Source organism: Misgurnus anguillicaudatus, chromosome 21 (assembly GCF_027580225.2).
Source record: "Misgurnus anguillicaudatus chromosome 21, ASM2758022v2, whole genome shotgun sequence".
Classification (NCBI taxonomy): domain Eukaryota; kingdom Metazoa; phylum Chordata; class Actinopteri; order Cypriniformes; family Cobitidae; genus Misgurnus; species Misgurnus anguillicaudatus.
Genome location: NC_073357.2, coordinates 3633627 through 3656053, shown reverse-complemented (window position 1 = coordinate 3656053; position 22427 = coordinate 3633627). Strand labels below are relative to the sequence as shown.

The window sequence follows — 22427 nt, the reverse complement described above, 5'->3', positions numbered from 1 at the left end:
AGAGTTATGAGTCGATGGATCTAGTTACTATGTCGATGGAAAACGACATACTGGATGGGCTGTAGTGGAAGCTGATGGAACTGTTGTAAAGAAAGGAGCTCTTTCTGGACAGTTTTCAGCACAAGTAGCTGAGCTTGTAGCACTTACGGAAGCCTTTGAGCTATCGGAAGGAGATTGAGTCAACATCTATACGGATAGCCGTTATGCTTTTGGCGTGGTCCATGACTACCTTGCCCTGTGGAAAAGACTTGGACTTATCACTAGCAGTGGAAGCGAAATACAACATGCTTCCATAATTCGTTGCTTGATTGCAGCTTGTCACTTACCTAGAGAAGCAGCCGTGATCAAAGTAAAATCACATCAATCTGACAAGTCCAAAGAAAGTCAGGGTAACACGGCTGCAGATGCAGCAGCTAGAGAAGCAGCTCTACTTCTTCTTACTCCTGTTACCTTGGTAAAGGAAAACAGCAAAGGTAATCTTGAGCTCCATCTTCTGTCATATCAAATGGAGACAGATGAAGAGAAGAGAACTAATGCAGCTGTATCATGGAAAAGTGCACGCTGGAGCAAAAGCAATGAAAGCTCAAATCAGTGAGACTTGGTGGTGGCCACGAATGATGAGAGACATTGATGATTACTGTAGAAGATGCTTGATCTGCATAAAAGCAAATGTGGGAAAATTTGTAAAGGTTCGAATGTCACATGCACCCAGACCAACAGGTCCATGGACACATCTGCAAATCGATTATACAGGGCCTTTATCACCCAGTGGAGGGTACCAATACATTCTAGTAATCCTGGACAGGTTTACTAGGTGGGTGGAGGCATTCCCTACGAAAACTTGCACGGCTGAAGCAGCAGCACGAGTAATGGTGGAGGAAGTCTTTCCTCGCTGGGGTCTTCCATATGAACTTGATTCTGATAATGGAACTCACTTCACTGGAAAACTGATGAAGAAAGCAATGAAGTTGATGGGGATTAAACGAAATTCCACATTCCATATCATCCACGAAGTTCAGGAATGGTAGAACGAATGAACCGATCACTGAAAACATCTCTAACCAAGGCCATTCTGCAAACTGGCCAAGGTTGGCATAAATTATTACCTGCTATCTTGTGGAATTTGAGAGCAACTCCAAACAGAGTTACAGGGCTAAGACCTTTTGAATTAATGACTGGAAGAGCAATGGTTGATGCTCCACCACCTGCGGGAACAGGAGGAGATTCTACTTTGTTCCAAGAAAAGTTACGACGCTATCTCACAATGCTGGACAAAGCTATTAAAGACAATAATAAGAAAGTGCGAGAAGCTCAACTGCAATGGGATGCAAAACACACCACTACTGATATTCCACATATTCCCGAGTTAGGCAGTTTTGTTATGGTCAAACGCATTGCTAGGAAAGGTTTAGAGCCTAAATGGGAGGGACCATATGAGATACTCTTAACAACTGATACAAGTGTTTGCCTCAAAGGGAAGGGTGTAGGGAGAGATAGATGGTATCATTGGTCACAAGTTAAACCTTGCTTAGTGAATGAACATAATGTCTTATGGCCTGAGATTGAGCAATGTTCGTCCATTAGCTTTAAAGAATGGGAACAAAGAAGTGATGTTTAATTATTTCTCTGTTTCCATTTCAGGAATTAATTCCATTGACATTGATTAGAGAACTATGAACGGGACATACAGAGTGAAATAGGAGATTTTACACTCATAACAATGCACACTTGCTTACTGATTTTCAACCCTAAGGGAAAGGATCCTTTAACACCAACGTTTATTTTTGGTTGTTGTTTTGGCCGGGAACTTGGGGAATTAAGTACTTAGGAGTTAAGTACTTAACGAGTCAAGGCACCGACAGAAGACTTATTCATTTTTCTTTTCTTAGATGATTGGGGTTCATTTTAAATGCTTACACATAGTCGTTAATTGACACATAGTATACGGGGATATACCCTGGGTAGGGGTTCTTTGTTATTTGTTTTGTTTTCCTTTCTGTTTCTATTCTTCTGTCCTTTTTGACTATCTCTTGGTCTGCAACTTCTTCTCCTCACTATCACTTCAATAGGTTGGCCACCTGGGAGTAATGGTGTGGAACTGACGGCCGTAGTTCCAGTGGAGGGAGATGAAGACTTAAAATGTATTCTTTTAATATGATTTCATTATTATATATTATGTATCTGTATTATTATTATTCTTTATATTCATAATCAGTTGTATTATCTTATGGAGTTTAAATGCATGTGTTTGAATGCATGAGACTATAGATAGCATGTATCACATGTCACCACAAAAGTATACACCAAGGATAGTTTCTTAATATGGAAGTGGACTGTGCCATGTATAAGCATGACATATATGTTCTATATTCAGGGTTCCCACTCTTTTCTTGAAAAGATTTTCCAGGACGTTTCCAGGACATTTTCAGGACATTTTCAGCTGCTACAGTGTGAGTCAAGTTATCACAACTTAGGCTGGGTAGTAGTGATAGTATCATATCATCGTTGCTGATATCAGTTTAAAAATCCAAACTCTCACAGTCAAGCTGTATTCGCAATCAGTCACTAACGTTAGAAAATATTAACTATTATCGGACTTCTAAATTAATTGCATCTGCTCGCACCAAGGCACATTACGCATCTGGTATAGCATAAACTGATGAGTTATGTGTTTTTGACTCTAAATTATTTCGATTTATCCTATCTTTGTAACTGTTTTGTCAATTATATTGCTGAAATGGATAGACCTTTTGTAAAGCTAAATGTGTTTAAATGCAAAATCCATTTAGCCTACTGGTGTATGAAATGGATCTGAAGTATATCATATATCCCAAGCTTTGGAGAAGCTTTGCTATTTTCTACAATTGTACCTTATATTTTGTACATTTAACCAGATTGCTTAAAATGTTTATTCATTTTATTCATAGACACTTTTTCTAGCCATTCCCTGAACTGGGGGTTTTCCTTTCACTCAGTTTTGAATTTGCTCTGTCTTCCTGACATCGTCACTAACTCCTGCCTATAAAGGACAACAGAAATTTGAAAGTCTAAAACTACTTATATTGACTGATTACTGAAATTAGGCCTACTTTTCATACCTTAGCATTTTCATATCTTTCATATTCTATTAGGGGTGTGACGAGGCACTTAATCCACGAGACGAGACACGAGATTGGGTTCACGAGAACGAGACGAGATTTTTATTTTATTTTTAAGAAATTGTCAATGATAAAATAAATGAATGGGAAACTGAAATCACATTATTTTGAAATGTTTTAACTAATCTAGGACTGTCCCTAACAATTATTTTGCTAATTGATAATGAAGTCATTTGATATTTTTGGTAATAAAATAATAACCTTTAACATTACATAATAATGACAATGCAATAATAATTCGTCCAAATAAAGTATCAAAACTAGTAAACACATTTATATAGCCTAAAAAAACAGAATTATGTACTATAACAAATGCCTACAGGGGGCGGTAAATGACCCACTTCAGTTACTTTAATTTTAAACGGATGCTTTTAGCCAAACAACGTTTAAATCCATTTAAATCTTTAATATTTGTCCAATTCTTTACAGTAGAAATGATACAGTCACTGTTATTATTGAGCAAGATTTAAAAAGCAAACGCAGTAAAAGACAGAATATAATGCATTTAATTTATGACGTATGCAGTCTACAAATGCAACCTCTGGATGCAGCATTTTGTATAAGAAACGGCCAGCATTTGACCTCCCCGAGAAATCTTGTGACATAATTAATTTCGCGATACATATTTAATCGCACGAGATCTCGTCACACCCCTATATTTTATGCATTATACTTACTGTACAGAACACATTATTTTTTCACTTAGACTTCGACTCGAATGCTTTCACAGTGAATCCTTACGTGTAACGGTTCACATTTACCAAAAGCTGGCAGGTACACACACACGTACACACACACGTACACACACACGTACACACACACGTACACACACACGTACACACGTACACACACACACACGTACACACACACGTACACACACACACACATTACCTTTTTAAGCCCAACTGCAGCAAATGGGGAACGGGGTACAGAGAGTGAGGCAGAGCAGTGCCATTGAGTAGAGCGGTGCTGAGGCAGAGGGGAGGAGGAGAGGGACGGGAATGTTACGTTGTAGGTTCAGTAGACTTGTTATTCTCTGCTTTTCTACAATGATTAGCTGAAACTGCTTCACCACGCTGCTGAATCGTGTTGTCAGACAGGAGTACCGCACGTGCATATTTGCCACAGAACTCACATGTCCGTAGTTTAGAGGGGCAAGTCCTACCAGCGTACTGTGTCGTCAAATTGCGCACTTGCTACGCAAACGCGTACATTGGCAGGTATGTGTCACGTGGGGCGGTGTGCTGGCTACATGCGGAAATGAAGGAAGAAAGCGCTCCAGCCCAATATTACACAGGCAGGTCAAAACAGACATTCATGCATAACATTTTTAACCCGTTTGCGTTCATCCTACCAGGAGGGAAAATAATTTTCCAGGACAACGCAAGCGTTTCCAGGACATTTGACGTTTCCCCCCATTTTTTATGTGTTTTCCAGTACTGGAAAATTGGTCTTTCATTTTCCAGGTTTTCCAGGTTTTCCAGGACGCGTGGGAACCCTGATATTTGAGAAGCTCAAGCAACATGTTTTTCTACCTTACAAGGAAGTTGTAAAGTCTTTCTGTGATGTATAAAAGCTCAAATCTTACTGTACCACCCCAGAGAAACTAAGGGATGACAGGGTGAAAGGAAGGAGAATCAAAGAAATGCATAGGCTGTCATAAGTAGAACATCTTCACTGGTTTCTCTCCTGACATATATAAATAAAGAGTTTTCTTGGCAAGACAATTGGTGTCCGGACCCATGAATCAAATAATAACGGGGAAAAGGCTTAATTCCAAGTCTACACCAAAGAACCCAGCATTGATTTGATTTTCAGGTGTGTTTAATTAGGGTTGAAACTAAACTGTGCAGGACATTGGCCCTCCAGTACCTGGATTCCCCACCCCTGCTTTAAGGGTTTGTAATGGAGAGCTTGTATAGCGCTACTTTTTAGGTGAGCAATGAATTTAATTACTTTTTTTTAATTATAAGGGGGTAGAGTATAGTCCTCATTCTGCTCTGCAGGCGTTGTTTGGGTGTTTTGGGTGGTGTGATATTTGTACATATCTTTACATACGTCTCTATAGACCATTTGAGTGTTTGCAAACAGAGATAACGTTTTTTGTGGGCGGAGCTTAACTGGTGGCAGAAAGTGTCAGCTCTGCAGTAGCGGTGTGAAGTGTTTTATCATTAAACTGTGATTTTTATCGATCCGGTGTTCTGTCGAAGTTTGTTTCTCTTTAGTGTAATGTTTCTCATAGCATTTTCATCGCGTTACGTTTATTTTATAGATAAATTAAAAGTTTAAGGGGGTTTTCACACCTGCCTTGTTTAGTTCGATTGAATCGTACCAGAGTTCGATTGCTCAGTTGGTACAGTTCGTTTGGGCAGGTGAGAATGCAGCAATCGAACTCTGGTGCGCACCAAAAGCGGACCAAACAAGCGGACCGAGACCAGCTTGCAGAGGTGGTCTCGGTACGCTTTCAAACGAACTCTAGAGCGGTTCGTTTGTGGTGAGAACACGATCCGAGATCGAACCGACCTAACTGCAAAAGTACTGCGCATTTTGGACTAAACCAGCTGCCGTAGTCAACTGCGCAGTGCATTATCGGATGAGGAAGTGTTTGTTGACCGTTTCTATTAGCAATATTAGCACAATGACAAATCGCGGACATACCTGAAGTTGCGAGGAGGTGCGGGCAGAGCCTCGGAAATGTTTTGTCTTCGCCGTTTGTAGTGCATTAAACCGTTGTTTTCAAGCCGCATCCGCGATTCATTCTGAAAATGAACAGTTTGTCTAGAGTGCTGTATACAAACTATGTATAACAACCACGGAGACTTAATTACAGCACGCAGCCGTCTGTCCATGGTGTCTGCTGTATTATCCTTCTTTTGTTTACTTCCGGAGGTTCCGTTGGAATTTGCCGCACGTTGATTCTGACCAATCGTGAAGCCGTTTAGGAAATACGTGCAAATACATGTGGCCAATGAGTGAAGTTGATCTTATCACCTGACAGAATTTTGGTTCGTTTCAATTGGTGCGGATCAGAGCAATCAGTGTGGTGTGAAATGGAACCAAATCTGCTAAAAAAGTTACAATGTATCATTTTTTGCTTTTGGTCCGGACCAAATGAACCGAATTACAGATGTGAAAACGCCCTAAATGGCTTGGCTACTGATCTGCATGTATGTAATGTATATGTACTGTTCTTTATTGGTAAATCAATTTAACAGTTTAACAGTATTTAACAGTATTCAAAATTCTAAAATCTTTCTTAATAAATTACAAACGTAATGTGATGAATACGCTATAAGAAACACACAGAGGGATCAGATTTCCACAGAACACCGGACATCTTATTTTTTATTCTAATTATTAATAGATTTCAAAATGATTTCATCACTCCTGTCTGTCAAATTTCATTTGTCAACTCTGTTACAAAGCTACCTGAGAATTTTAGAAATCACATCAAGACTGTTTGATGGATGCATAAGCCAGCCAATTGTAACATGAATGAATGTATGAATGTAAAATGAGCAAAATTTACCTGCAACACTCAAAAACTAGCATTATAATCTTAATGTTCTCAAAAATAAACTTCAGTTTCATACACGTGTGTGGCTTCAATTTGAAATACAAACAGTTTTACAGTTTGTCGATTGTGATCATTTTATTATCATAAGTATAGCGCTGCTTCAAGTTGAAAACATCTAAAGTCTTTTGAATTGAAGGCTTAAGCTGCGGGGTAATGAGTCATATTGTTTGCAGGGCTGTAGTAAATAATGAAGATAATTTTTTATGTTTTTATTGTTTTTGCAGATTTTTGTTCTGTACAGTACACAAGCGTAGTTTTCTCAGCCTTAAATTCTTCTTTTGTTTGTGTTTAATAGCTGATATGTGCACGGTTTTATGCACTGTTCATTCCTTTTAATGCACACGTTTTACCTTCGTAAGTTGTAAATTGCATATGCAACGATTCTTTTCAGAAACACACTTTGTGTATCCTTTTGGTATTTTGGGTATTGTACCAAAATTTGTTTGTTTCAACATGGTGTGGCTGATCAGTGCTGCGATGTAGTTGACCATTGAAATTAAGGCAGAAACTTCCAACTTTCCTGTTGTTGTTAAACTTGATTTATGTTTACATTATCTTAATCGTTAGATTTTTTTACTTTAGTTGTTGTTGGACCTCACTGTTTAAATAAAACCACAATATCAATACCTTTAATTGAGATAAAATTCCAGCCAGTAAAAAGCTTTCTTATGTAATAAGTTGTAGTAATTTAATACAGTCTGTGGTTGTTTGTAATTATTAAAGTGTGCAGCTTCCTCACAATGCATAACTCAGATCTGATTCAGCTCATTGTCTTTTCATTTAAGCTTAGTGATCTCTTCTACACATTTTCCTGTGTTTCTCTTGAGTAAATCTGTGCTCTGTAAAAGTTGTAGTTTTCACAAAGAATGATCAAAGATTCAGAAAGAAAATGTCTGATGTGTGAGCGTGAGTTATTATATTATACTGAATGACCTACATTTTACACAAACTACAGTACAGTATGTTATGAGTCTGAATGTTTATTTATAAAGGATCAGATACATGGATTATAAATTCACACCTGATTATAAACATTGATTATTTGTCATTAGTTAACTATAAACTGATGTCAACACTGAAGAATAGATGATCACTCAGTGTATCAGTTGATTTGTGTGTTTATGATATAAAGAGTGAAACTTATATAAGAATGATGTCATGAGTTTAAGCTGAAGCAATATCAATGAGTCAGATGTTGAAATTAATATTTAAACTTAAATCTTGAAATTTATTTTCAAACTAATCCAACAAGCTAACACAAATGTAAGAGCAGAGGAAAACTTGCGTAAAACTCATTTATGAAATATTATAAAAGACTATTTTAGACAATGTCTAGAATTTAATCATTTGTATTTAAAAAACAAATATTGAAGGATAACTTAGAGTTTACTGTACATTATCATTAGAAAAACAAGAAATTCATATTTATTTTCTTATTTATACAGTAGTTCCATAAGTGTTTGATTTACTATTTTATATTCTGAATGTAAATTCATTTGTTGTAATGAACAGGTGAGATGATCAGAGGAGCTGAATTTTTACCTTCATCATTAACACCTGAACTGAAGTAAGGAAAGAGTTTCTCAGTGAAAGTTTGAGCAGTGAAAGAGTAGATATGAGACCTGGACTCTACATCATAAAAACAAACCAAACCCTCCTCATAATCCACAAACACCCCGACCTTCTGTGGTTTCACTTTCAGACACAGAGAGACAGAGGGACCAGTCCAGGCTTTATATTCATTCTCATTCCTCAGACACACAGTCCAGAATCCATCCTCAGGGGTTGCTTTGATCGCTCCCTTTCTGTTAACAGATTCTCTGGCCACTCCTAAATCCCATTCAGTTTTGTCATTCACCTGAACCTCAAAATAAAATCTTCCTGAAGTGAATCCCTCTTTTCCCAGGACACAGGGACACGGATCAAATCTTTCGGGATTTTCTGGGAGTTTATGTTTAATGTCTCCATGTCTCACTTGTTTTCTATATTCAGACAGGATGATATATGGACTTGCTGTATCAGGATCCAGAGTCACATTCACTGAGAGAGAGATGAGAGAATATGAATGACAATATAAAGATGTTGATGTGTTTATAATAGTAGATGAGTTTGTGTATGTAAAGTATTATTGTTAGTCAATGTGAGAGAAGAGTGTAGATCACACATTGTACCTGCATACTGCTGCATCTTCATCAACACTGTCAACACAAATCACAATAAAACATCAGCAAGAGTTTACAGAAGAATTTTAAAAACACTGACACAGAATCAGTAACTATATTTCTAGACTTGTACAAGATGGTGTTTAAAACACACTTTTTTGTCTAGTTTGTTTACATTCTTTAAAACTGGTCATACTGTGGAGGAGAGCGGGGTTAAAAGTAAAAAAGTGATTTTCTCAGTGCTCTGACTACCTTTGCGTTTCAAGCTATGACAGCACGTTCAGCAGGTAACCCTCGATAGGGCTGCTAAATATCTTGTGATTTTGTCATCTTTTACTGCTTTCATGATTTACGATGAGGAGAACCCAGATACAGATGTTTTCACACAAAACTTTATTCACAGTAACATAAAGAGCCGCAAGAGGGCAAAACCACTGACAAAACAGTAAATGATGATGGTGCAGGTGACATAAATGAAACAATAACAGAATAATTTACAAGAAGACAAAGGAGTGGGGTCAGGAGACGAGACAGGGAAGCACACAGCACAAACAAAGGCCATGTGCTACCACACAAAACAAGTGGGACTGTCATGATCCTGCCACAAGTAACAAAAACTATGACATGAAGGCAGGACCATGACAAGGTTTGGAAAGCTTTTTTCAATTGTGAAAAAAAAATGACAGCTTAAGTAATTTATTAAGTTGTGTTTCTGGTTTCATGTCTTACAGTACTGGGCCCGGTTCCCCAAAACGTTCTTATCGCTAAGTAGTTCTTAACCTATTCCTTAACCTCTCTCTTAACTCATGGCACGATTCCCAAAACGTTCGTAAGTATATCTTCTGTAAGTCACACTTTCTTAAGGTTGGTCTGGACCATTCATAAGCTCTCGTTGTTTGAGGGCAAAACGCTATCGCCGCCAGTGTGCAGCAGTCTTTAGAAATCAGCGCAGCGCAGTACAAGTCAAACTATGGTATGTTGAAAATGATTTTATGTTATGGACATTTTAAGACTTATAATAAAATATGTTTGCAATGGATACAGGACTATTTATGCAGTTGACTTTATTTGGTATCAGAACTAATGAATCAAAGACAGCGCCGGTGTTGTGTCAAAGTTTGTTCCCCATTGAAGTCTGTTCCCTCTGTTTATAGGGTTTTCATCACGTTACATTTATCATTTATTTAGAAAGATTACAGATTGAATTGGTTATACTAAAAAGCAATAATATCATGTATTCTATTATACAATTTATTAAATATTTCATACATTTGACAGTTTTATATTGGGGAATGTCTTTTAACATATTATAACATTATACTGTTTTAAAAAGTTATGTTTGCATACATAATAAATATATATTATACATATAATATGATTCATACTGTAAAAAATAATTGACTTAAAATCAAGAACAATCAAGATACATTACATAAATTCACACATATACATCTTAGTTGCCATAAAAACTTTCAATGTATATAAAGAATAAACGTATAACATGATAAAAAAGCTATAAAAACACTACTTTAAAGGGAAACATAGGGGGAACAGACTTCGACACAACACCGGTAACCGCGTAACCGTTTAGTCCATGCAAATTTTTTTATTTGGCAACCCTTAAACATTTTGACATTGTGGGATTTAATTTTGTTTTACTAATCGTGCTGTTTATAATCTTAATTCATGTGTATTGTTACAACAATGATTTCTGTGCTGAATACAAGAAAGTTGTCTGTGTGTGTGGGAGCCGGGGGGTTGTAGAAAACTTGCAGATGTTGACAGTTAAAGATAAGAAAAAGCCCTGAAGGGAAAACACACAGAACAGATGGTTTCAATAAACGAGTTGCTTGCTTTATAACTATTAGAGATGAGCCGGATACTCGGCTGAAACGAGTATCCGGTACGGATAAAGCACTTCTGCCGAGTACGAGTATTATACGAGTAATACGAGTCAATATCTGTGCTCGGATTAAATGAAAATCATCATTGGGTAGCTGATTGTGTCAGCGTTCTGTGATAGGCTTGTAGTAACAGCGCCGCCCCTCCCCTACACAAATACAGATGTATTGTGTTGCTGTGTGTCCCGCAGCTCCGCTCTGTTCATTCACACACAGAAAAGCTCTCTGTCTCTCTCCCTCAGTCACTCGGGTTCGCGGTTCTTTTCCGTTAAAGTTTAGGGTTTCTTTAGCTTTTTACTTCGGGTTGTAACATTCAAATACGTACTAACCACTGATCTATATAAATGACTGGATTGCGCATAGAACGCTTAACGTAACAGCGTGAGGTGAAGCCAGCGCAGAGTTCGAGCCGCCATCTTGGTATACCCAACCGGCAGACGGCGTCATTGACTTCCATTCAAAATCATGTATTAAATTCACCCGCTTTACAGCGTATCAGTCACGCAAGATTATTTTTAGGATATGTGTTCGTAAATTAACTGTTAATTCTGGTGTTATTTGCAATGTTTATGCTTTAATCGGGCAGGAAAATGGATTTATAAAAAACCGTTAAGGTGAGTGTGTCTGCTGCGTTTTGTTAATGACACGGGTATAAATAAAGTTTTTTTGACATTCAGCTATACGGTCAGCGTTATTTCTCTAAATAAGTTGAGGTAACTTGTCATTTTAGATAACATAAAACCAGCAAATTATTGCATGCACATACGGTACAAATTATGATTATTTATTTAGATTTCAGAATGAGCACGTTTATTGTCATTAATACTAAATTTGCTGCGGTCTGTCTGCTGATCTGATACTGTAATGAAGATTAATGTATAATAACTGATTAAAAACTAAAATTTACAACTTTCAGTAAATAACTATGTACATGCTTAGGACGTTTGTGTTGTAATAATGTACAGGGTAACTTCAGATATAAAAACGAAGACTAGTGAAGTGATGTTTTATCATTAAAATCTGATCGCGTCCATTGATTTAATAGAACGTTTGGGTATACCAACATGGCGGCGCGGTGGCTTCACAGTTGTGACGTCATGCGCAATCCAGTCATTTATATAGATCAGTGGTACTAACCAGCAGAGTTCTGGTAAACGTGGGTTCGTTCAGACGTGAATGCGACGCGCATCGCATCTCTGCCTGTCTGAGATTTTTTTTCTTTTTTTAAACCTTCAGCTGGGAGCTGTCTCTAACCACTGTGCCCGCTCTGCACACTCACACACAGAACAGCTTTCTGTCTCTCTCCCTCAGTCACTTGGGTTCACGGTTCTTTTCCATTAACGTTTAGGGTTTCTTCAGCTTTTTACTTCGGGTTGTAACGTTAATACGTACTAACCAGCAGAGTTCTGGTAAACGTGGGTTCGTTCAGACGTGAATGCAACTCGCATCGCGTCTCTGCCTGTCGGAGAATTTTTTTCTTTTTTAAACCTTCAGCTGTCTCTAACCAGTAACCAGACACTGAGTGTCTGGCACGTCTTTGCTGTATTTCATACAAAAATAAAAGGTATTAAGCTATAATATAAATATTACAAATTAATTTAAGCTACACACTCTCTCTCTCTCTCTCTCTCTCTCTCTCTCTCTCTCTTGTCAGTTTTTTCTCTCTGACACTTTTTTGCTGTATTTCATAAAAAATAAAGGTAGTCAGTTAAAGTTAGTGTTATAAATATTACAAATTAATTAAGCTACACACACTCTCCTTCTCTCTTCCTCTCTCTGCCAGTCATCTAAGTTTTTTCATTTTAACCATCAGCTGGCTTTAACCAGTTTTTTTTTTTTACTTTACGCACTGAGTGTCTGACACTTTTTGCTGTATTTCATAAAATATAAAGGTAGTAGTGGTATAAATAATAAATAATATTACAAATTAAGCTACACACACAAACAAACACTCTCTCTCTCCCTCTTATGATCAGTGATACAGAAATATAACAATTTCTGATCAACCCATATATTAATTGCATGCTTAAAATAACATACCGGTTAAAGCCCCGCCCATTTCAAGACAAACCCCGCCTACTTCCGGGTTAGGGCACACCCACTCCGAGTACAGATACAGATACAGATAATTCACATGGTTTACAGATACAGATACAGATAATGCTGTACTCGCCCATCCCTAATAACTATGTTACATTTAGAAAAAGTGAAAATTTGTATGTTTAACTAATGAATGCATTTAACCAATTTATGAACAATGGAGTATTGTTGTGTTGTTGAATAATTATGTTTTACATATTTACTGCCTACATTTCATGATGATTGCCAAAAGTGTTAAAGTTACAAAGATGTCCAAATAAGGACATAATGCCTTAGGGAACAGAATGGTCTGTGCATGTCTCTCTGTCTGTGTGTGTATGGTATGCAACCCCCACAGGTATGTGGAGACGGAGTTAGATGAACGAGAACAGCCCATTGGGGGAGGAGAATTCTGAAGAAAGAACGACGATAAATACTCATGTTTTTTGTCCTGAGCTGTGAGTTCGTTGAATCCTGCTGTTAGGACTTGAGACGACCCAGCATGCTGTAAACTTTTTCATATCTGATCAATAAATATTCAATTTAGATATTTGTGTCTTTCTCAAATTATGAACATATTTTGGACGCCTTAAAGTCCAACAATTGGTGATCCCCGACGTTGTTGGAAGGAAAAGAAGATTAAGAGAAGTTTCGAATTGCTTAAGATCGAGTAAGGGAGGACTCCATTTCAACACAAAAGACCGGTCTTCTAAAACAAAGGAAAGCAGAAACCTGTTTTATCAAATTCTGCTATTGGACATATACCAAATTAATTGTGTTGATAAGGAGATCCAAACTGAAAGTAATAATTGAATAAAAGATCAGATTGAAAAACCTTAAAAAAAAAAGGTTAATAGAAAGAGAGAGACGGGTTGAATGGTCCCTCGGGTTTGAGTCCCGTAAAGGTAAATTTGGGTTGGAGTCCCTTACTGTACTAGACAGTATAAAGTACCAACCAGGTTGAATGGTCCTTTGGGTGAAAGGTCCCATAAAGGTAAAATTGGGTTGGAGTCCCTTACTGTACTAGACAGTATAAAGTACCAACCAGGTTGAATGGTCCTTTGGGTGAAAGGTCCCATAAAGGTAATTTTGGGTTGGAGTCCCTTACTGTATTAGACAGTATAAAGTACCCGACAGGGTTGAATGGTCCCTCGGATGAAAGTTCCGTAAATAGTGAATTGGTGTGTCCGGATATTTTTTAATCGCTTTCAAGTTTTGCTAAAAAGACGGGTCAGTAGTCGCGCGGGTGAAATCCCCGAAAACTACTGGTGTATAATAAACTCTTGTGTGCTTTCAAATTTTGCTAAAAAGACGGGTCAGTAGTCGCGCGGGTGAAACCCCTGAAAACTACTGGTGTATATATCCTTTTGCTAGATAAGAGTGACGTTTTGTGCTTTTTTGAAATTTTGAATGCTTGTAAATTGTGTGAAAATGGCTAAATTTCAAAAAGAATGTGATGAGTATGGTTGCCTAACAGTGTATGTGCAATGGAAAAAAGGCAAGTAGTTTGGAAAGGGACCAACTGTAAAAGACTTAGAAACAGATTTGAGAATGGGGACGAGAATCGCTTTTGTTGCAGCTGAAGTCGAGACGATTACAAAGAAAAAAGGGGAAGTTGAAAGTTGTGCTGTGAGCGAGCAAAAGGAAGTAGAACAAGGAAGCACTGAGCCAGTACCCTCAGCCCCACCCATGGCTCCTCCTCAAGTGAAGTCACTATACCCCTCACTGCACACACCTCCTCCTTATGAGGAAAAGTCTGTCTCGATTTCAAAGCAACAGCCGGTGTTAACAGTAAACAGTGGTGAACTAGATGTTGAATTTGATGAAATAAAGGCCCTGAAAAGAAAAATGGAAAGATTAGTGTAACACTGTAACACTGTACAAAGAAGAATAACTGAATTTGTACTCAAGAGTTCACAGGTGAATTAGGTTCGACTCAAGGAGGATAGAATGACACTGAGCCAAGTTATAAATGAAACTTAACAGCCGGCATTTTAATTGAAAATTCAGAAAAAAAAAACTTTGGAAATAACTATTCCCACAATTTAAACGGATACTCTTAATACCCCAATTAAGGGTGTGAGAAAGTGCTTGATATTGAGCTCAAGATAGAATAAAGAGGAAATAAAAATAAAATTAAATGTCCCAAAGTCTCTTGTATCCTGTGTATATATACGGTCCTCAGATATCCATGTGTGTTGAAACAGTTCTTAAGTATCCATGTGTGTAAATATAGTTCTCAATGTGTATGTGTGTAAAGGCCTTTTTTGTAAATTTGCTCTACCCGGGTAGTGTGTACAAAGTGTGTGAGATCACAGCTTAGCTGTTATATCCCGTAAATCCACAAGGGGGCGTGGGTTCACTCCACGTGTGTAGATCAAAAAGGGCTCTGGCTCGCCAATCAAAAGTATGTCACGATGCAGAATCAAAATCCACTCATAAAACCCAATCAGAGTTCTCATAAAGAAACACGGTAAATCAACCGAAAAAAATCAAATCTTTCATCAGATCTGAGATGCATCTCCAACCTCATGGATGCATGTCCAGCTGGCTTCTTCATCTGAACTAAACTCAGCCAGTTCACTCAATACACTTAAGTCAACTGCCTAGTGGGCGGGAATGGTACTGCACCAATTACATGAGTCTCTTTGAAAATGTACAAATCAAAAATGTTTCACAATTAAATTACACATGAAAGTAGTGTTCAATTTAAAGGGGTTACATTAGAACAAACAATTATGACACAGGAAGAGATAATCACAACCCTATTAAGATTACAGAGAAATGTAAATGACAACAACATGGGAAAGACATCTCGTGTATCACACAGACAGGGCCATAAACAAATCAAACAAAAAGAGCTTGCAGAGGTAGATAAGATTAAGAATGAGCTTTTGAAACTGCAGCTAGAACAGGCCAAACAAGCAAACACAAAGAAGAAGCAAATGCCACAGCAGGCCCAACCAGACACCACCACAGGTACACCTAATGCACCACAAACTACCCAATACCCCAATTCATATCCCAATGGCCCACAAGACCCATATACAGGACCACCATATAGAGGAAACTCATGGGAAGGGTATCATGTACCTTAGACTTGTGTTTTGGATCTGTACTGACGCAAAAGAGAGACGCAAGAGAGAGACGCAAGAGAGTGGCAACACTGTTATCGGAGCTCCGTCGAGTTCATCATCCAAATCCTATTTTCTTACTATCTTGTTACTATCTATATAATATAACTTACTAGTTCATCTTAGGAATACTTTAGCGTGACAATTATTCAACAGTATTTATAACTAAATCGATTTATCACTGGTAAACACTTAGTGTTAGCATATAGCCCGCTAGCATCAACAAACGTGCCGGCTGAAGTTTGTTTACAGTTTCCTCACTGTTTGTTTACTGTAAATCTGCCTTCCTTTTCGGTCAAATGGCGGACTCATCCGATGTATGCTTTTCAGACCTTTCCTCACCAGAGCGGGAAGCTGTGGAGGAGTTGTGGCCCGGCATTCGCAACAGACGGTACAGCGTGCCTCACATCACCCTGGCTCCTGGCACCCGGACACGACCGAGGCAGGCAGCGAGCGAGCACCGGTCTCGATGCAGCTTCACGGACCGCGTTCAGGCGAACAGAGACGCCATCGCCCAAAATGAAAACGGTAAGACTCCGCTTGTCATTGTAACCTGCACTGCTTGCCACATGTACAGTTTAGCTTCTTCCGTCAGCACAGAGGGGTTTACATGTGTTAAGTGTATTGAGGTAGTAAGGCTGACGGAGAAGGTTGCAGAACTAGAAGCGCACATCCGAACGCTCGATGAGGACAGTAAGACCGCTAATGCTAATGTTAATGTTTCAAACACTGTTTCGGGTGCGCCTACGGTAACGTGTAGTACACATAGCTCGGTTCCGGCAACTGAGTTAACACGGCCGACTAACTGGGTGACTGTCAGGCGGCGTAGTCTTATTGAATGCCCATCGAAGTCCCCCCTAGTAATTTCTAACAGATTCGACATTCTAAACAATACGCCGGCTGAGACATCTGTTAAAGGTGCCCTTGTTATTGGAGACTCGATACTTAAGAACGTGAACATTGAGGCACCAGCCACCATAGTTGACTGTATACCGGGAGCCAGATCGTCAGACATTAGATCCAAACTTAAAGTACTGGCTAATGCTAAGCGTAAGTTTTCTAAAATTGTTATTCATGCCGGCGCAAATGACACCAGACTCCGCCAGTCAGAGATCACCAAAGATACTATTAAAGAGGTGTGTGAAATTGCAAAAACAATGTCAGATAATGTAATTTGCTCTGGTCCCCTCCCCGCTTACCGGGGTGATGAAACTTATAGCAGATTAGTGTCTCTTCACCACTGGATGTCAAAATGGTGCCCTCAGCATAACGTAGGGTTTATAGATAATTGGAAACACTTCAGGGGGAGACCTGACCTGCTAAAGAGAGATGGCCTTCATCCGTCATCGGAAGGAAATGCTATACTCTCTAGAAATCTGACCAATACTCTAAATCCTAATACAGTCTGACTACCAAGGGCCCAGGTCAGGAAACAGATAGATCGGCCTACCCGTCCATCTGTTAGTTGCTCTGACATGTCAAGATCACATATATCCCAGAACTTAGAGTCTATCTTACCAGAGTATCAACACATTTCAACTCTGTGCGTTCCTCGAACAAACGAATACAGAGCACCGTTTACCTCGTCTCGTACAAATCTTACTAACATAAAATTAGAAAACAATACGTTTACAGATGAACCTCGAATGTTTAAATTCGGCCTTCTTAATATTAGATCGCTTACCAATAAAGAACCCATTGTCAATGAAATAATTACTGACCAAAACTTAGATGCACTCTCTTTAACAGAAACCTGGCTTAAAGCAGACGATTACATTAGTTTAAACGAATCCACCCCACAAGACTACTATTATAAACATGAACCGCGTTTAAAGGGGAGAGGGGGTGGTGTAGCTACAATATACACATTTTTTTTAAAAGTAAACCATAAATCCGAACTAAAATTTAATTCATTTGAAATAATGCTATTAAATATGGAAATAACTGATCGTAACCATAAACAGCTCTCTTTTGTCCTTGCTACAATCTATAGACCTCCGGGCCATCATGGAGATTTTCTTAAAGAAATATCAAATTTCCTGTCTGACCTCGTAGTCACTGTAGATAAAGCCCTTATCGTTGGTGACTTTAATATACATGTTGATAACCCAACAGATACATTAGGAGTAGCATTTATGGATATTCTAAATTCTCTCAATATTAGACAAAACGTGACAGGGCCAACGCATACTCGTAGGCACACATTAGACTTAATTCTGTCACTCGGGCTCAATATTAATGAAATCGAGATATCACCTCAGAGCGATGCAGTTTCAGACCATTGCCTTGTCTCATACACGGTACTTCTAGATATGATTACTCGATCCACAATACGCTACCGACTAGCCAGAACAATAATTTCCACCACTAAAGATAACTTTATTAGCACTCTTCCAGACCTGTCCCAAATGAAACATGTAGCAGATAACCCTGAAGATCTAGATATTGTAATAGAAAACCTGAACAGTATTTGTTCTAACACATTGGATGCCGTAGCTCCAATTCGAAAAAAGAGAATCAAAGAAAAAACGCCAGCTCCATGGTACGACCATCATACCGCTGCCTTTAAAAAGGCTGCTAGAAAAATGGAAAGAAATTTTAGAAGCACAAAGCTATAGGTATGGCATGCAGCATGGAAAGAGAGTTTTAAACACTACAGACAGGCTATAAAAATCGCCAGATCTACGTATCTCAGCAATCTTATTAAAGAAAATCATAATAACCCTCGCTTCCTCTTTAGCACAGTTGCGAAACTGACTAGAAATAAAGAACAAACAGAACCCACTAATAAACTCCCACACAATAGTAACGACTTCATGAACTTCTTTACTAAGAAAATTATGATTATTAGGGAAAACATTGTAGGTACCCAAGCAGCCACCACTCTACCCAGTAATACATTTAATGCTTGCCTACCATACGAACATCTTGAGTCATTTAAACCTACTACAATAGATGAGCTATCTAAATTAGTAGCGTCATCCAAATCATCGTCCTGTATATTGGACCCTGTTCCCACAAAATTACTCAAAGAGGTATTCCCTATATTGTCTAACCCAGTACTAAATGTCTTTAACTCATCACTAGAATTAGGCTACGTTCCAACAGCTTTCAAACTAGCAGTTATTAGACCGCTCATTAAAAAAACAAACCTTGACCAGGGAGATCTAAATAACTTTAGACCAATCTCAAATCTCCCTTTTCTTTCCAAAATATTAGAAAAGGTAGTGGCAAGCCAGCTACGCACATTCTTAGCAAATAATAGTACGTATGAAAAGTTCCAATCAGGATTCAGGCCCCACCATAGCACAGAGACAGCGCTGCTTAGAGTTACAAATGACCTTCTCCTAACATCCGACCGTGGCGAAATATCACTCCTTATATTATTAGACCTTAGTGCAGCCTTTGACACAATAGATCACACAATCTTACTTAATAGGCTAGAAAACTATGTTGGCATCAGTGGTCAGGCGCTAGCTTGGTTCAGATCGTATCTAACCAATCGCTATCACTTTGTTTATGTAAATGAGGAGGAGTCACATCACTCCCTGGTTAAATACGGCGTACCGCAGGGATCAGTTTTAGGTCCTATCCTGTTCTCGTTATATATGTTACCTCTGGGAGATATTATCAGGAATCATAACATACAGTTTCACTGCTATGCAGATGACACACAGCTTTACATCTCCTCGCATCCTAGCGAAACACAAATTTTTTCTAAGCTATCAGACTGCATCAGCGATATAAGTGACTGGATGTCACATAACTTTCTTATGCTAAACTCCAATAAGACAGAGATACTTGTTATCAAACCGAATCGCTACAAATATAATATGACAGATTACAAGTTGCCCATAGATGGCTGCACTGTGGTGCCAACCTCCACGGTTAAGAATTTAGGTGTGATGTTCGACAGCAGTTTATCCTTCGACAGCCATATCTCCAATGTCTGCCGCACAGCATTCTTCCACCTTAGAAATATCTCAAAAATACGCCATATGTTGTCTGCATCAGATGCAGAGAAGCTTATCCACGCTTTTATGACCTCTAGAATAGACTATTGTAACTCGTTACTCGGAGGATGCCATGCAAAACAGGTCAACAAGCTTCAGCTAGTTCAAAACGCTTCTGCAAGAGTTCTTACTCGATCGAAGAAGTATGACCGCATAAGCCCAATTCTGGCATGTTTACACTGGCTACCAGTTAAATATCGTATACAATTTAAAATATTACTAATCACCTACAAAGCCTTAAATGGCCTAGCACCCTCATATCTTAGAGAATTATTATCAGAATACAATCCATCACGTGCATTGCGGTCACAAAATTCTGGCCTCTTAATTATCCCTAAAATATCAAAAGTGTCTAAAGGTGGCAGATCCTTTTCCTACTTAGCCCCTAAGCTATGGAATGATTTACCAACCGACGTCCGAAAATCAGAGACAGTAGATAACTTTAAATCTAGACTTAAAACTTTTCTCTTTAACAAGGCTTTCACATAGTTGTTTTAACAATGGTACTTATCTCCTAATAGCTAGCTTGTACAACCTAATAAATAAATAAATTAATGAATAAATTAAAAATATTTTTTTTTTCGTCAACACTCCAAAGCATGGTAAATGTCATTAATACTCTTTAGTAATATGCTGAAACTTTGAATTGGTTTCGATTGAGTCTTAACTGCCAAATATGGCCGGCTTGCAATTTTGGCCTTTTCCCATGACCTTAAAAATAGTATGTCATACAGAACCATTTGCCACTGTACGTTAGTATTAACGACGGCAGTGGGGCCTCTGGCCTTAGTCAAACGAGTTGTGTTTCCGTTTCTAAAATCATCAACTATATGTAATACACTTAACCAACAATAGTTAGCCTGTCCGGAACCGAGCTGACTAAAACCACATTACTGTGTGACACTTGTTTTCTATGTGAACGGCCCCTACGCTAATAAGATTTTGTTTCTCTCTTCCTGTCTCGTCCTTGATCAACGTGATGTCCAGCTGATGCCTGACCAAAGACCACCGGCAGAGCCCGCTTAATCTCCGCTTAATCTCCTTCCGTTTCAATGTGTATATATATATAACTCCCAAGGGTTTTTTCCTCCTATGACTTTTTTTACTTCCCCGGCTAAAATTCCGTTTTTTTTTTTTCTCCTAGGGGGTTTTTCAACCCGGGGAGGCAGCCTTTTTGGGCTTAACTTCTATACGTTACATTAGTAATACGTTTGCTTATAATGTTGATTTATAGCCGTAGCAAATTTAACTGCTTGTGCTATCGTTTATTATGTTGTGCTATCTGTCGATTTTCTGTGCTTTTCACTGCATCTATTATGTAAAGCTGCTTTGATACAATTACCAAATTGTGAAAAGCGCTATATAAATAAAATTGAATTGAATTGAATCAGCAGAATAGGGGAGGCCCAAGGGGTAGGAGTGGAGCAGGTAGGGGTGGTTATGGTGTGATTGGTAGGAATACATGTTATGTGTGTGGACAGGAGGGTCATTGGGGACGTGATTGTCCCATAACATGGTCACAGGCCCAAAATTCCAGTGCTAGCTCACACAATGGACCACCTGCGGGGGGATGGGGTCCCCGAGGAGGTGGGGCCGGACGTGGAGCCGGTGGCTATGGCAGGGGGTCACCTAGAGAGCACAACCCATCACAACCAGATTTAATGGCGCCTATGCACCCAACATGGGGCCAAAGGGAGTGGTGCGGATGAATGACGGGGCACACAGGAACCCACCATGAAAGGAATGGCTGGGCCTCTCATGGACCACTAAGAGCCCTAGTGGATAATGGGCCTAAATAGTCCACCGTAAAAAAAAAAAAAAAGAGTTTCAACAACGGTGGGGATAATGGGTTTCTGGTAAAATTGAAAAGTGACTATCAACAAATCACTACCCTATAAGGTAGCAAACCAGTCTAGTTCGCACGCATCTCTGTATTCCTCCAACACACTAGTTAATAATAGATAGGGACCTAGGAATTACAATGACCTGTCAATGTTGTAATGTGCCCCCGGAGCACAAATGAATGGCTAATTAAACTATGGAGAGATAGAGCCTTATGTCTGACCCAGGACCAGAGACTTATGTTGTTATTAGGGCCCGAGCACCGAGGAGCAGGCCAGAATGGCCTGCACCGTGGGTGCAAAGCCCTATTGTTTTTGCTTCGTTTATTATTATTATTATTATTATTATTATTATTATTATTATTATTATTTTCCGAAATGAATCGCATTTTTGAAGGCCTAAACATACCCGAAAACTCATGAAAATTTGCACACGCGTCAGAAGTGGCGAAAATTTACATGTAGTATAGGCGTCAGAAGTGGGCGTGTAGAAATGGCTCGATAGCGCCACCTGCAAAATTTCAAGAGAACAGCCCCCCCACTACGAAAAACGTACAGATAC

General features: G+C 38.8%; 1 protein-coding gene across 1 annotated transcript in view; it reads right to left on the bottom strand.

Annotated features, from left to right (window-relative positions):
* Nucleotides 1–8199: 8199 nt before the first annotated feature.
* The window catches only part of LOC141353304 (zinc finger protein RFP-like), a 31554-nt gene continuing 17326 nt past the window's right edge, over nt 8200–22427 (bottom strand). The window contains exons 9-10 of the mRNA XM_073859791.1: nt 8907–8933; nt 8200–8775 (exon numbers count right to left, since the gene is read on the bottom strand). Coding sequence (XP_073715892.1) covers nt 8228–8775; nt 8907–8933 — 575 coding nt within the window. The 3' untranslated portion in view covers nt 8200–8227. The remainder of the gene's footprint in view (nt 8776–8906; nt 8934–22427) is intronic.